Source organism: Triturus cristatus, chromosome 6 (genome assembly GCF_964204655.1).
Source record: "Triturus cristatus chromosome 6, aTriCri1.1, whole genome shotgun sequence".
In the NCBI taxonomy this organism is placed as follows: Eukaryota; Metazoa; Chordata; class Amphibia; order Caudata; family Salamandridae; genus Triturus; species Triturus cristatus.
In genome coordinates this window covers 1,283,021,609-1,283,037,635 of record NC_140589.1, presented here as the reverse complement: position 1 = coordinate 1,283,037,635, position 16,027 = coordinate 1,283,021,609, and the positions used below count along the sequence as shown (strand labels likewise).

At 37.4% G+C, this 16,027-nt stretch overlaps 1 protein-coding gene across 14 annotated transcripts in view; it reads right to left on the bottom strand.

The window, feature by feature from the left end:
• Positions 1–934: 934 nt before the first annotated feature.
• Positions 935–16,027, bottom strand: part of QKI (QKI, KH domain containing RNA binding) — a 275,773-nt gene continuing 260,680 nt past the window's right edge. For 2 of the 14 annotated variants that reach the window (XM_085612232.1, XM_085612238.1), the window contains 4 exons: positions 15,116–15,385; positions 8,332–8,406; positions 6,812–6,868; positions 935–3,865 (listed from right to left, as the gene is read on the bottom strand). In XM_085612232.1, the coding sequence (XP_085468358.1) occupies positions 6,840–6,868; positions 8,332–8,406; positions 15,116–15,385 (374 nt within the window). In that variant the 3' untranslated portion in view covers positions 935–3,865; positions 6,812–6,839. Of the gene's footprint in view, positions 3,866–6,811; positions 6,869–8,331; positions 9,161–15,115; positions 15,410–16,027 lie in introns of all 14 variants that reach the window. The other 12 variants (XM_085612227.1, XM_085612234.1, XM_085612229.1 and 9 more) reach the window with 7 other exon arrangements.

Sequence of the window (16,027 nt, the reverse complement as noted above, 5' to 3'; positions counted from 1 at the left end):
AGTGTTTTCCCATGATTCTTATATTTTCCTAATAGTCTCCTCCTCTTAGCACTGCTGCATAACAGTATGCTTTATAGGAAACCCATCAGTAAAACATTCAGATGTACAACTCATATTGAATAATACATATACAAAAGTGCAGAATTTCAATGGTGGGGACAGGCACTAATCAGGAAGTAAAATAGCAAGCCTGAAACTTACTCTACATTGCAATGAAATAAGTTACAGTTCTAGGTGCTCAACACATTTTAAAAGACGTTTTTAACTTTAAAACATTTGCGAAATGTAAATCTGTTAGCTTGACACTAGAACACCGAAACTTAGAACATAACATTTTGCATAGTTAGTTGACTTTTGTAAATTCACTGGGATCGGCACAGAAAAGGAAAGTATCAAGAGAAATTCATATTGCAGACCTAGCACATAATTCCAAGAGGACTACCTAGTGCTGGAATGAGTCACTTGAAAGAACATACTATAACTTTCAAAGTACCAACTGTAAATGTATGCTAGTAGTACTATCATTTAAAATGGCTAAAAACTTTTGAGTCATGGTATGCACCTACTGAGGTTCTGTCTTAGCTTGCTTTGAGGTGAGAGCAATTATTTAAGAAAAAGGGAATAAGTAGAGTGAAATTAGTAATGCAAATACTGAAATGCAAGTGGTAAGCCAAGACTACAACCTCAGTTTGAAAAGTGACTGTTCCCATTTCTACTGGCATCTCTTCCCAAGTAAAAATTATTTGGTAGAATAAGGCAAGGAAACTCAGTGTTGTGCAGAAAATCAGCAGACAAACAACAAAAACAGATCACGCTGGGTTATCTGTGGTCACGTTCTTCAGGGTTAGTCCAGTAATTCAAGACTAAACATTTGTTTGTCTTTTATTTATTTGAATTAAACAGATACGGGTTAATAAACAGACAAAGTCCGAAGTTAGTATGTTGGTATTATAACATTTATTAAAATAATGCTATGGGTTAATAGAAACAGCAAAGAACCAAAGAATTAAAATGCAAGCCATGTAAAAATCCAACTAAAATCCAAATAGGTCTAATGAAGTCATCCAGGAGCTAACTAAAAGCCCAAAAAGACACCACTCAATATAATAAAGTACTGCAAAACAAGTGGCAATTTTCAGTTATCAAAAATTGTGGGTTTTGCATTTTGTATCCTTTTCGCAATCAGGAAAAAAATTCCTTTGAATGTTATATAACATACATATAAAACAAGATAGAAAAATACATTATAAACTTGTAACAATGGCTGTAAATACATTATCTTACATGTTCTCATAGGCAATAGGTTGGTTATGGTACATACACAGCATGACTCTACTTAGATTATAAAGAATAGACAAATGCCAATTGTATGCCTACATACAAGTGACCGTCCCATCTACCCAAACAAAAATACATAATACTGTCAGGAAAAATAAAGTCTTAAAACTACATACTTCGTTAAGAAAAAAACTCAAAGAATGATAATACTGAGAACCAAGGCATTCAGAGATTTCAAAAGTCATGCTCATTTAAAGTTGATCCAAAATATCTTTATCAACTAAGTTTTCAAAGGTTTGTTCACACCAAACATTTACACATCAGTTTCATAGCTACTGCCTTCACCCTCAAATAGACCTTTGATAAACATCCAAAATGTCCAGGTTTACCATAGTTGAGATGAAACTGGATCAAATACTGGTATTTTCGCATATCTTTTCTCAAATGTTTGAGTGCCACAAGTTTGACACCAAAAAAGTAAAAAAAAAATATATATATAAATGGCACAGCATTAGTGTGAAATACAATGTGTTTGAAGAGGAAGACGATGCTGGTTGGACAATAAATGACATTTAGCTGAATAGAAAAGGATGAACGTCTGTTGCATAGTAAATAAACTCAAATTGTTCTACTTGAGACAAGATGACTGCTAAAGTCACCACATAAGTGTGATTGAAATGTTAGCCTCCTGAGCCTACCACTGATCTTTTTACTTGGAAGCTTAAGGTTCACAGAAGTCAAAAGTTGACATGCATGAGAACATGTGGTTACCTGATCATCCCCAAGATTGGCACTGCACCATTTGTTGAATCTTTGGGGGAAGTATTCTTTCTGTTAGCTTTATCTACTAGTTTGACAACTGCTTGAGAGCAGAATCCTTAAACTGGGGACAAAGTTCAAGTTGATGGTACAAAGACACATACATGCTCCTACTGAGACTTGGTTGAAACCAATGCCACTTCATTTGTTGGACCCATTTCCACAATAGGCTAAAACTTTAGCTTAAACATTTGGGTCTAAAACATTTTACGTTTGATATGCTTGCAACGTACTAGACAATCAATTGGATTTTTTTTTTAAATAAGACAACAGGTTGTCTATGGGGAAGGCTGTGAGGTTCAATCATTTCATGAACTGTTGACCTCTGCTGATACAATTGGTTTGATGAAGCACACTTTAGTCCAACAAATGACCAGAATTAAAATTAATATTTTGCCACATTTACATTTCACATTAGGGTTGGAGAAAACCCTAAAAAAAAAAAAGGTGGCAAACTTGCCTTAACATGGAAAAGATCAGGCAACTCTGCTCTCACTTTCGTGTTCTTCCTTAACAACTTCTTTTCACATATTGTACTGGGCGACTGAGTGGCATGCATTTAACTTATTGAGGGAAAAGTGGATTAAATGAGACACCGAACTACATGACCGTGAAGAAAATAAGGCACTTTCTTTTCTTTAGACTTATTCCAATGCTTAAAAAATAGAAAAAAAAGAAAAGACAAAAAGGCTCTTTTGGTCTTGTTTCTTGACAACCACCAGGAAAAAAAATCATTTCATGAAATAAAGGGTTTTCTTTGTTCTTTTTTTTTTATAACACTTGAAAGTATAAAATGCTACATTTCCAAAAATATATATTTGTTTTCTGCACCAGCACCCTTGTATAGTAAAAGTATCTACTTTTTGTTCATTGTGTTTGAATGCACTACACTTTATCTACAATGTCATTACAATTATACAGCAAGTAGGCAAGCATGGCTTTTACATCCTTAATGTAATCTTTTTATACAGGGAGTTTTAAAAAGAATATTTGAACAGTTTGCCCAGTAATGTGACACATAATGCATGTACCTTGCTCTCAAACTTAATAGCCTCAGCACTTTGATCTCAGGTTGTTGCTGTTGTAGTGACTTTTTAGAAAAAAATCATTTGACATTGGATCTATTTTTTCCCATGGCACATTTTTGATTTCTTACATCATCGGGGGCAGACAATATGAAAAGACTGCAACTTTAGCCCTGTGAGGGCACTGTAGTGACTCCACTGCAAGTCAAATTTTGAATACTTTTTTTGATTCTTGGAACCACCCTTCACTGGTAACACCCCTGACCAAAAAGGTTCATGCATGATGCATCATTGCACACAGTACATTCAGAGAACTTTCGACTCCACTATGAGAAGAAAAAGAGTTTCCTAGAAGTCTCTCACAGTAACTGCCTCTGTCGTCGGGATGAGGGACAGCCGTCTCCCCAGTCTCTTAGATGAGACTTCCTGACCAATCGCTCGTGATGAGATTCGAGTGATCAGTGCCGATAGATGAATTGGACCTTATTGCTTTACTACAATTCAGTGCATGTTCTAGAACCACTTTCACCCAACCAGGAAAAAGGAAAAAAGCAGAGTTGGAGGACAATATCTGTGTCTTTGTTAGATGGTAAGACGAACGGACAAGAGCCTCAGCTCGCTGCACTGAAGTCAGGCAAGCAAAGGCGATTACCAGTTAACTGATCAGCAGGCAGGCATGGTCAGGTCATCATTGGGTGAAGAGTTCAGAGGTCAGAAGGTCATAGGTTAGTTGCCGGTGGCGGCTGGGTGGTTAGAAACAAAAAATTAAAATAAAAAATAAAAATAACAAAAAAAAAGAAAGAAAAGATAGAGAGGAGATTAGTTTCAGCTAGTGACGGCTTAATGACAACATGAAAAAACTAATCACAACTAATAAAAAAAAACAAGCATGTTTAATTCTGACATACTGATTGACAGTCTACAGAATGCAATAAAATCATGACACACTAGCATCATGATTTGAACACATGAAGAAGAGCCCACTCCCACAAAACTGGTTAACAGGAAAAATAGAAATCAAATAAACCTAATGACTAATGGTTAGTAGCAGTCAAGGAAATTGAGAAACAAAAATAAATAAGTTTTCGATCTTGACAAGAGAATTTACAGACAACAGTCAGTGTACGGATCAGTATCTGACTGCTATTAAGCATTAGTACTCCCTATGCACCAGTGCAAGCATTGAAGCAACTATTAATATTGATGGGTGTGATTATTAATAACTAGTTGTTAAAAAAGGAATGAATCTACAGAATGGCAAGACGTTAAAAAACAACTGGGTTTAACATAAACTATGGGCCAAACAAGGTTGATTTTTGTTCAATAAAATTTTTATTGCTTTTCAAATTTTCTATGTACAAACATGGAATTTCTTGGTCTCATGATACAAAGCAATCACTAAACTGTGGTCTAGGACATTAAGCATCGTCATGGGAACCAGGAGGTGGCCAAGCCCAATGCTCAGGCCTTCATTTTCCAGTTGAAAACTCTATTTTACACAAGGACACTTATAAAAATTCAAATGCATGTAAACACTGTAAAAGTCCTGCCATTTTAAACTCTATACGTAAAAAGCTTGAAGTCATTCAAAAATAGAGGACATTTCTAATGAACACTAATAAGGCATTTTAAATCTACAAACAGCCCTCTTTTCAATTTCAAAGCTAATACTCTGCAAATACAATAAAATTTGACATTTCATATACATTCCTGCTTTATAATTTTATATTTAAGAAGCCACCTGTATATACTATTTTCTTTTGCAAAATAAAAAAACAATTACAGTAAAACATCATAAAAAATTCTCAAGTGGAAAGTTATTCCCAATGATCTTGAGCTGTTCCTTCTTTAATCATTCTCACATATTCTCCTTCACCAAACTTGGTCCACTAAACAGTAGTACTTTTTTTCTTTAAGACTCGTTCAACAGCTTAGTCATAGCTAACCATTTCTGAGGTTTGATATCGTTTTTTGTACTGTTGCCATTATGACTAAGGCAGAGGAGATGAAAGTGAGAAGGGTATTCAGTGCAAAGTCAGATTTGTGCCAACAACAAAACAAAAAACACGAACCCAGTAAAAAGATGAATTCACCGATAGCATAGTTAATGACCAATACATTGTGGCCTGGTCACATTTATATATCAAACAAAGGGGCAGGAAGATGTCCATGGAGTAGGCTAGAGAGGAAAAAAAAAAAGTGTAAACTCCACAAGAGTGGAATAAAACTACTGCAATTATGAAAACGTTCCCTGAATTTCTGGAAAATTATGCTTGGTTCTGGAACCTGTTAGTGTTTTTAAGAAACACTGAAATATAAATATTTAATATGGAAACTTGTAATCACTTAATAGAAATAAAATATATTAGGTTACTGATACCATAAAATGTATTTTTATCGTGATAAAGAATGTTGTGTATAAAAACATACAAAAAATGTTATGCCACGACAAGCATTGTGTGGAGTAGGTTCTCAAAGTGTGGCATCTTTCAAGATACCAGTACGTTAGTGATAAATCCTCTGCCAAGTCCCTGGGCTTCACAGTACACACAGGTTCTTATAACTGTGCAAAACCATTTGCAGTTTATTATAATTAAGTCAGTCTGTGAATCAAATTCAGTTTTGTAGTACTATACAGCTGATTTTTAGTATCTAAGGAACGTTGCAGGTGTCAACCTCTGGACATTTCTAAACATTTTGGTATTATAAGAACATAGGGAAATATGACTGTTTATGCTTTAAAGGCCTTCGCATGATAGCTAAACCTATGTACCCTATGAGAAACATATCTGGCACAAAAGTAAGTATTGGCTATACTCAGAACCTATTTAACTCATTTTACGTTAGACTGAAGTGTGAGGGTTTTACTGTTAGTAAAAATGACAAAATGATTTTCTATTTCCAACAGTGTTGGTATTGCCGTTTGGAACGATTATGCATCTAAATTAGTCTTAATGACAGTGGTCAAAGAAGTGCTTATGTGTGGTGATCAGTAGCATAATCCTCCCAGAGCAACAATGTGGCCATCAGAACGCTGCGACTACAATTTGTTTGGCTACAGCACAGCGCCAGTTCTGCAACTTTGGGGAATATATTACTTTCAAAGTAAAATTCGGCCAACAAACCTGAAGTGATTCACTAGTTTAACTTAACAATGGTTGTTTCAGAAGTTGAGCTTCAGTGTCAAACACCAGTAAAGGGAATCGTTTACATTATGTGACCAGACCAAAAAACACAGATCATACAGTCACAATTTTGCAAGAGGGCAGAAGAAGAAAATCTGTTAGGAAATGATTCAGCACCAAATAATGTACGCAGATCCATGTAGACTGTTTGAAATGCAATGTTAATTACAAAGCTGAACTTGGAAGATAGTACTACTGCGCTAAAGGTAGATTAACAACGATATTTACAAATGTAGGCACAATCAAAGCAATCCAAGCTTCCATAGTAGGAGAGCCAAGAACGTCTACTCTGCACCTGTAAACAATGTGGGCAGTAGAAAGCACTGGCGCACCCTAACAGACATGCTACTTGGGAAAGGAGGTGAATTTGTTGTGCTCTGTTCATTTATCACCTCACATGTTCACTGACTTGGTAGCAAAAGCTGGCAGACGTGCCCAAGGAAGCCATTTTTTCAGAGCAATTTGTGTCTGTCCCTACTGGCGAAACAAAAAACACTTAAATACCTTATTCCTTGCCAGCATGGCTTCCTCTTTATTCGATCCAATACTGAAGAGATGGTGCTGGCAAAAAGAAAAAAAGGGAATTTTTTTCTTTACAACGTTTTAGCCAGCAGTGGGAATTCACCAAGCTGGCAAACATGATTTTATTGTAATGGGGCAGACTAATACATTTCTCCCTAATATGGTGTGAAGCTACTTTGAGGTTTTCTCACCATTTTCATCGGTTAGGCAGGGACATACAAGGTAAATGTCAGTGGCAGTAACGGTCACACCACAATTCACTGCCAAATGGGTCTCCTTGTGGTTACCCACTTGTGTTTCAGGCACCGAAGCATGAATGCTTAGCCTACACTAAAAGAAGATTTAGGCTACCTTGATCAAGGCCATCATCTTGGTGATAGTGTCTCTTCAAATATGAAGTATAAATTGGATTCAAAATGGAAATTGGAAGAACAGGACAATAGTTGCCATTCCAGTACAAAACAATGTATGTAAAAGGTTCATTCCTGCAGGGTTCATTTAAATGAAAGCTACATAAGCACTGACATTAATGTGACTGCAAGCTCCCACCAAATAGAATAAGAGTTTGCACTGGATATGTTAATTTTTGTGATGAGTATTAAGTTCAACATGTCTAGATCCATTACATAAGTTCTTCCTTAAACTTAAGTAGATTGCTGGTGGTTCCAAGAAAATAATTTGTGGCAAGGAGTTGCTCGCTAGAGAAAAATGAAGACTTCTTTTCCAGCAGGTGGATGGTAAGTCAGCGGCTAAAGATGCCCAGTTAAATGTAAGTCGTCTCATTGTCGAACTTCAAAAGTCATTTTGCCTTCAGTAATTGGAGTTTAGCAGCAAATGGAGATCAAATAACTCATTTTGGCAAGACACCAAGTGGAAGAGAAGACTACCGATTGAGCTAGATCCAACCAACATTTGAAGTCATCTTCACAGTCTTTTGCGTGCAGATTCACGTAGCTTTTCAGAAAGTGCATCTTATTTTTACAGTTATCCAGTGGCTTAAACAGTTTAATGGAACAGAGAGAGGAAATCAAATCTTCAGTTTTCTCCAGACAAACAGGAGGCCAGGATTCCTCAAGTTCGCTCTCATTAAGCATACATCCGCTTCACTTTGCAACACTAAGCTGATTAATTTGAAATGTGTTACAATCCATAGTTCATACACTTAAAAACTGACCTTATCCCATTCCCTAGCTCCTCATCTTCAATTCAATTAAGGAAGAATTGAAATGAACTTTTAACAAGCAAACCAGGTTTGAATACCGTGGTGTATGCAGATTTTTATTAATAGGTTTCCAAAACAAAACCTTACAGGTTTGAAATGAGTATACATAAACGATGGTTTATTAAGTTTATTGGTAATAAAAAAAATCTTCCTTAAAAGTCAAAAGGTATGAGGAAAGGCAATGGGAAAAAGTACATGTTTAATTGAATCAGCTGTGGTGCTGTAAAGGTCATTTACAGGCATAGCATTTCTTAAACAAGAACTGCAGAACTAAACTAACCTCGGTCTGCGGTCACAATCCTTTGGTAAGGATGGACCCGCATATCGTGCCTTCGAACTTTAGTAGCCACCGCACCTAGTTAAATTGCAATTATCAAGACAAAGTTAGAAAACATTCACAAGGAAAAGAGACGACATTAACAGCAGGTTTTTACAAAACTGGGTTGAACATGATCCTTTTAAAAAAAAAAAAAAAATCAAGTTAAGGCACAGTAGTCTCAATCCGTAATACATGGAGTCATCTGTGAAGATTAATATTGCGTTCATTTCATACCTCCTGGCCTTAACCTGTTTGATACATGTATTCACAAATCCCAAATCTGAAATTGTTTAGACTCAAATTTGAGCTTTACTAGTCACATTATTCACTGAAGTGCATTTTCCTGCAACAGGAAAACTTGAAATGTATTTTAATACTGATTATTATTAACTTTAAGACGACTTCCAGTTGTTTGCATTGTTTAGGAAGGTTTCAAAACAATTTTTCATGCCTAAAGATTGTGGTTTTAAACGTGAAGTAAGCATGAACAGCAATGAATTAGGCGATTAGTAAAGCGCACAGTGGAGGACTCTTTGCAGTCAGCATACTAGGCACTCAGAACTGCTACTTTATGACACAGACTAACCCAAATCACTATGAACCACATTGTTTTTATGTCCATGTGCAAAACAAAAATGTAAGTGCAAGTAAGTCACTGACTGCTAGATTAAGCTTGTTTTTTTCCTCAAAAGGCTGCTGAAACTAAGCATGTATTTAATTCAGGTCAGATGAGGGTTCAGTTAAGACCGTTCTTGTATTCATTCTTAGCCTTTTGTTTGGAAAGCCATACCTAAAGATAAAAGGAAGGGAATACAATTAGTCACCATTGAAAACGTGAATTTTCAGAAACTATCCCCTTACTATGGAACATATTAGTAAACACTTCTCCCCTTACGAGTTGTCTTTCCATGGAACCAAATTAAATGTGCTACCCTCCAATGGCAGGACACTGCAACATTTTGCATAGTGCAGATTAAGAACGTAGTATGGCCAAACACCGTTTCTTTAGAAACCGCTGTCTCGTAACAAACAAACTCCCAAAAAGATATCGCATCAACTGATTTCTGTGCACCCATAAGACTTCATCACCAGAGTGTATGCAGTTTATGGTGTCACACTACTTGTGAAAACAATTGCACGTGAAGGAGCATGGCTACTGGGCAAAGTAACAATTATCTTCTAAAATGTTCTTTAAGTGACTCCACATTCAAAGAGATCAACAACAGGCAAGAGAAGTAGAGCTAAAACAAAATATGTTAAGCAAAAAGAATCTTCACTATTACTGGACTAAGCTGTTCTTGAACTGGCAGCAAAAGAACTTTGAAAATGGAGAGACTAAATCAAGCAATGGGTAAAAATGGTCACCATTCTTGAAAGGTCCAAAAAGGAATTTAACGAGACTGTCTCCAGGAATAGTATTGTGATAGATAGCTACAATTTACAACGATGCAGGTTCCAGCATATAGAGCAAGGAACGTGCACCTACTGATTGAAGTAAATATAAAAAACATTTAATGGCTTGCTTTCTTGAGCTAAAGGAGATCTGCGAGAATAATGTCCAAATTAAAATGATGATGATCAGACACTTACGTTAGAAAGTAAGACTGTTGAAGCACTTATGTAGTGAAAACTGGTAAAGTCTCAGAAAAGGGCTTACAGATTCTACTTGCTAATGAATTCCCAAGAGAAAAGCAATGATCTTCACACTGCAAATTTAATATTCAAAAGGCATAAAATGCATACAAATATCCTGTGAGTTTTGCTAAACTAGAAAAAGACCACCAGTAGAGTACGTAGGGATTCTCCAGGTTATCTGTTGCACTTTTAAACAATTCAATACAACAGACAAAAGAAAAAGCGGATAGAAGAGCATAAGGCCCCCCTCCCCAGTATAATCAGGTAGTGATTCCCTAATGTGGTCATAGTTCATTCTCCGAATTGTGTTCCACATCTCCTTGTATGCTTAACGGCTGAAAGTGTAATATGGCCCACTATTGCCATCGAGTGGGTTCAAGTGAAAACACCGAAATGTCACCAGAACTTCGAGACGGCAATATAGGACAATAGTACACGTAATGTAATTTTATATAACTTTTCTTTTGCGGGGTACATAGTTTAAACAAAAAGTCGTTTTATTCAATCTGCAGCCAGCAATGGATACCAATAAGAATGTTTAGATGTTCCTTTTACAAATAAACTGCTAATTAAAAACAATGGACACTGGTGAGGGCCAGTGGGTTTATGCAATTCTGTGGCTGCAGTGTTTGTGATATAATTAGCCCTCTACCAATTTTCCGATATAGCTCAAATGGACGAGAATACTACTGGCACAGAACGTGCTGCATAATTTAGATAAGCTTGCTCTATAATCCTACCACTGCATTTTAAAGATATGTATATTTCATGGTGAACCATCAACATGGGGCACCTAGGGATGTGACAAAACAAGTGTTCATTTGTTGATCTGCCGCCGACTGCCAACCCCCACTGTTTAAACTGGCCACTAAACCTAGCACAGTATTTTAAAAAAATATTAAGGATTCGTAGAAGTGTTTTAAGGGTTTTGATGACCCAACTTGGGCACCGAGAGCCTGAAATAGATGGCAGATGCTAAAAGCTTCCTTGTCAAAACAACTTATTTTTTTAATCTAGGTCCAGTGAGAGTCTGCGAGCCTTAGTTTGAAGACTTGTCTGAAGACTAACAGTCCAGATATTACTATTAATCCCTTCAAGCCCACCAACACATTATTGTAATGCAAATATCTTGAAAACTACAGATTTACAGCAACCCAAGCAAAGGCACTTCCAACCCAAGTAATATTAAAGTTATATGCCAAGTTTGCTTTCTGTTACAGAAACAAACACCAACAGAGTGAATTACAGCAAAGTTTCTTTTAGGAGTTAAAACGGGAAATTATGCTTTTAACTGCCAGACCTAACACAGTGTGTACCTTACCAACGGGCACCTGGAAGAACAAATTAGTGCGAGATACGTGCCACTTAAACGCTAGCAAGCTGAGTATGAGAAACTGGAAGTATCTGCAACCAAGTAGTGCATCTTCAAAAGACACTATAAACAAATAAATACAACTCGTTTTACGTTATTCTGTGCTACAGACCACGGTGTAAATAGTGCCCTCTGTTAGTGTATTAACCAAGTGCGGTTTTAAAAAACTTAAGATTAAAAAGGACTGTATACAGTTCAAGAGATGGAAACAAATTTCAGCAAGTGCTGAAATATGGGCACAGTGTACATATAATGGAGAAGACATAAATAGGTTGGCAGGTCCTGCTACTGGAGGGGAGTACATTCAAGCATGGATCTATGGAAAAGCCAGAGCTCTATTTTGAAACCATTCAAACTCCCAAGTCTTTAATCAAACCTACATAGTAAACAGGGTTGAATAGGATACCCTTGTTACAGACAGAGTTTTCTTTTTGTAATATGCACAGTAGGTCAAATGAAAGCTATTCTCGTGCATTGCTAACATCGCCTAGGCTGTGTAACATATAACCAGATTGTGGGGAATTCAGTCACTGGCCACGATACTGAAGACCACTTAGCCCAGGATGTGGATTCATGCATTTTTAAGATCTGAATTTTACTTTGTATTCCCGAGTGAGAGTATACAAACTAAGGTTATATTTAGGCAATGAAATAACCCCCGAGATTCTTACTCCAGTTTCTTGTGTGAATTACCTGGCAATGCACTGCTCATTTAAAGAAAAGGAACCCATAAAATCTCAGTAGCCCTAGAAAAGACAACTCTGGGTCTTATGAAAAGGGCAGAAAAGTGGGGTTTCTTCAAACTGTTCTTTCATTCTAGTCCTCAATTGGCCGAGTCAAACGCAAATAACGATGTAGTTAAATTACACAGAAGGCTCTCATATGCTTCATGCAGGACCATAAGCCAGCTGTGAAACTAATTACCAACAGGCCAACCAAGCTATTGTTTTAACTCCTTTGCATTTAATTAAAGTTAGCAATTCTATTATGAAAACACCTAGCTGATACCCCTGTAAAACATGCAGAAGCTTAAAAGCAATGGTCAATAATGTAGAACTGTCAAACAATCGAAATGCAAGAATTTAAAAATAACATGCCACTGCAAAATAAAATATCTGAACGTCACGGATTAATTTCGACTAGGCCTTGTCTTAAGTAGGTGTTGTGCTTTATGCTGGAAATCCACTGCAGAGCAGGGAAAATGAAGCCTGAACTAAAAAAAAAAAAAAAAAAATGAAAATGCAGTTGTGCATTTATGGCGTTGCTCAGACCTTAGTTGCAGAAGTAGTCCGCACTTTTAACTTTTTATGTTAGAGCTGTAGTGAAATACAGTTGATCCTTGCAAATTCACTTGCAATCTTGCAGCGTTCACCAAGTGAAACCCTACTTGATATGCAGTGATGACTCATAGAACATATCAAAGCCAATACCGCAAGCAGCAAAATCACCACATGAACAATGCACAATGGATGGTTTGACGGTTGCTTTGTACTGAGGGACTCAGAACTTGTGTGTCGCAGAGGACAACTTTTAGAGAATTATTGAAGATTCACAATTTACAGTCTTGAAGCACTGGAACTTAGCGATCACAACACTCCGCGCTTTTTTTTTTTTTTAGAGCAGTGCACATAGTCTACTAGAGATGTTACTTTATTTAGTAAGTCGACCAGAAACGATGGACTTTTTGTAAGCTGGCAACAAAATAGAAGTTTCCTGATTTTAGACATAGTGGCAGACACTAACAATTAGAACAATGAAATTGCCTCGAATGTCACATAAGTGACCACTCCTGCTTTGCAGTGAGCAAAAACGCCACCTGCAACAGTAGTATAATAAACTATGGCCAATATTTGTATGCCGCAAGGAGGATTTGAGAATCACGCTGCTTTCTGCGCGGTGACTGCAGATATCATTAGCTCCACTTTTTATTGCACTGCCCCAAGATACTTAAGCGGTCTTATTTGCACTACTTTGTTTTCCTCAATTACAAGCAACCACTCCTTGTGCTCTGGAGGGAGTTGAGAAACTATCGATCCTAAATGAAGAAACACATCAGTGGAAACAGTTACAGAAAGGTTGCCGCCCTTACAAAACCTGTTGCTAAGTGGATCCAATACTTCAGAATCTTTGCCGCAAGGATCCTATGCTTTAGAATCTTTACCTCGAGGATCCATTCCTTTAGAATCTTTACCTCAAGGATCCATTCCTTTAGAATCTTTACCTCCAGGATCCATTGCTTTAGAATCTTTACCTCCAGGATCCATTGCTTTAGAATCTTTACCTCGAGGATCCAATCCTTTAGAATCTTTACCTCGAGGATCCAATGCTTTACCTTGCGGATCCATTGGTTTAGAATCTTTACCTAGAGGATCCATTGGTTTAGAATCTTTACCTCGAGGATACTATGCTTTAGAATCTTTACCTCAAGGATCCATTGCTTTAGAATCTTTACCTCGAGGATCCATTGCTTTAGAATCTTTACCTCGAGGATCCAATGCTTTAGAATCTTTACCTCGAGGATCCAATGCTTTAGAATCTTTACCTCGAGGATACATTGCTTTAGAATCTTTACCTCGAATACACATTGCTTTAGAATGTTTACCTCGAGGATCCATTGCTTTAGAATCTTCACCTCGAGGATCCATTGCTTTAGAATATTTACCTCGAGGATACATTGCTTTAGAATATTTGCCTTAGAATCGATCAAAAGAACGGCGTTACCACCTGTCCATTTGACCAAAAACTCAAGACTCAATAGGCTGAGTGCAGAGTAATACCAACTCATTCTTGAACTGTTGACAGCCAATGTTCAGTGTTAGGAACACAAAGGGTGGAAGTTGGGTTTCTTCCATATATGCCCATACCATACACAAAAGGCTAGGAAAGAGCTAGCGGAATGGCTCAGGGCCTCATTGCAGGCATTTATTTGTATCAATTGATATAGACAGTGAGGAAGGGAGGCATATCTCGTGCCACTGAGGTAATAACACGTAAAAGATTTAGCAAATCTATACTTGTGCCTGGAGTGCTATTGCAGCTAAACTGAGAAACTGATCAAAAGAACATTTGTCCATTGAAACCCCGGTTCAATCAGCATAAGAGTACAGGAATCTTTTTTTGGCCCCTTCCAGTTTTGTACGCACGGTGATCTTTCAAGAACGTAGGCTGCTCTAGCTTTTCATACAAATGAGTAACTGCGTGCATCTACCAAAATCCCATATTTTCTACCCACTAGCCGACATTTCCCAATCTCAGAACCACATTTTCAGATTTAGGTCAAACTTGGATTGTATGTGGTAAGGCCTCCACCTTACCTCTGATGGTGTACACCTTTAAACCTTCACTAGGGTTTTCTGGCTACACTCATGGTCTGCTGGCAGCAACACTTGATTTCTAACCAATCACAGCGTTTATTGCTGGACTATGCTTTAAACTATAGTGTGTAACTTATGTAACCTATCTGGCTCGATAAGTTTCTATGGTTTGTGCGGACAAGGCTTATGACCGATACGTGTTTTAACCTTGGAATAATTACATTTCTCCCCAATGCAAGAGTGACTGAATAACTATCGCTCCCAACATCAATTTCTTATAGGGCATCACTACAATTAATCACAAGTAAAAATTAATCAAAAATAAAAACCACACTAAAAAATTTTTCTTCTAAAACCTGGCAAAGAAGTAAAGTTGTGTGAACAAAAGTAGTGCTAATTTGTGTTTTTTTTTAAAAACACTTACCTAATACACCACTACTATCGATGGGGTACTCAAGAATTGACGTAGCTGGTGCCAATGTGTAAGGATAATCATACGGCGTGTAGATTAAACCACCTTCAGGTGCTTGTGGAACTAGTGCAGTTGGATGAGGAGTTCCATTTGGCATGACAGCGGTCTGTATTTGTCTGATCAAAGGCATTAAGGTAGGGCCAGCAGGCGTAGGGGTACGCATGCCAGCAGGTGGGAGAACGGGCGCAGGCCCGGTAATAATCCGTGGGGCCTGGGCTGTGGCTGCAAGAGAAAAGGCAAGGGCTGCTACAGTAAGCAAAGAAATGTAGAAAGAGGTACAGAGACAGCAGTACAGCAGTACACAATTTAGAAGCAATTCGGGACAAAAGAAAGGGGGGGGGAGAAAAATGAAGGAAAACCATTAGTTCATGCACTGACCACACCAAGTGCAAAGCTCAATACACACACATATATATATATATATAGATATATGATTACAGCTTTCCTATTTACAAGTGTGATTAAGTCAAAACATGCACAAGCTAAAAAACACATGCCCAAATAGTGCACTGCGTTAAGTCGCACAAAATGGAAAAACTAGCAAGAACTACAACTGAATACCATCAGCCTATGCAATAAGAAATACAACTGATAAGGTTGCAATATAGAGGTGGGTGCAAGGAAAAGTCTCAAAAGATGCATAATTGACAGCAACTGTAGCAATCACAAGCGCAGAATTGTACCAAATGAGTGCCATTTATGATCTTTGCAAGATTGTTCATAAACAAAGCAAGCGCATTATCAATGGGGTTTGTATTCAGATTACATGTTCCTTTTTGAAGGGCGCAGCAGTGGAACTATCAAATGTGGCAATAATATACTAAACGAAGCAGGATTCAGGCTTTTCTGGTGAAGCTCAAGGTT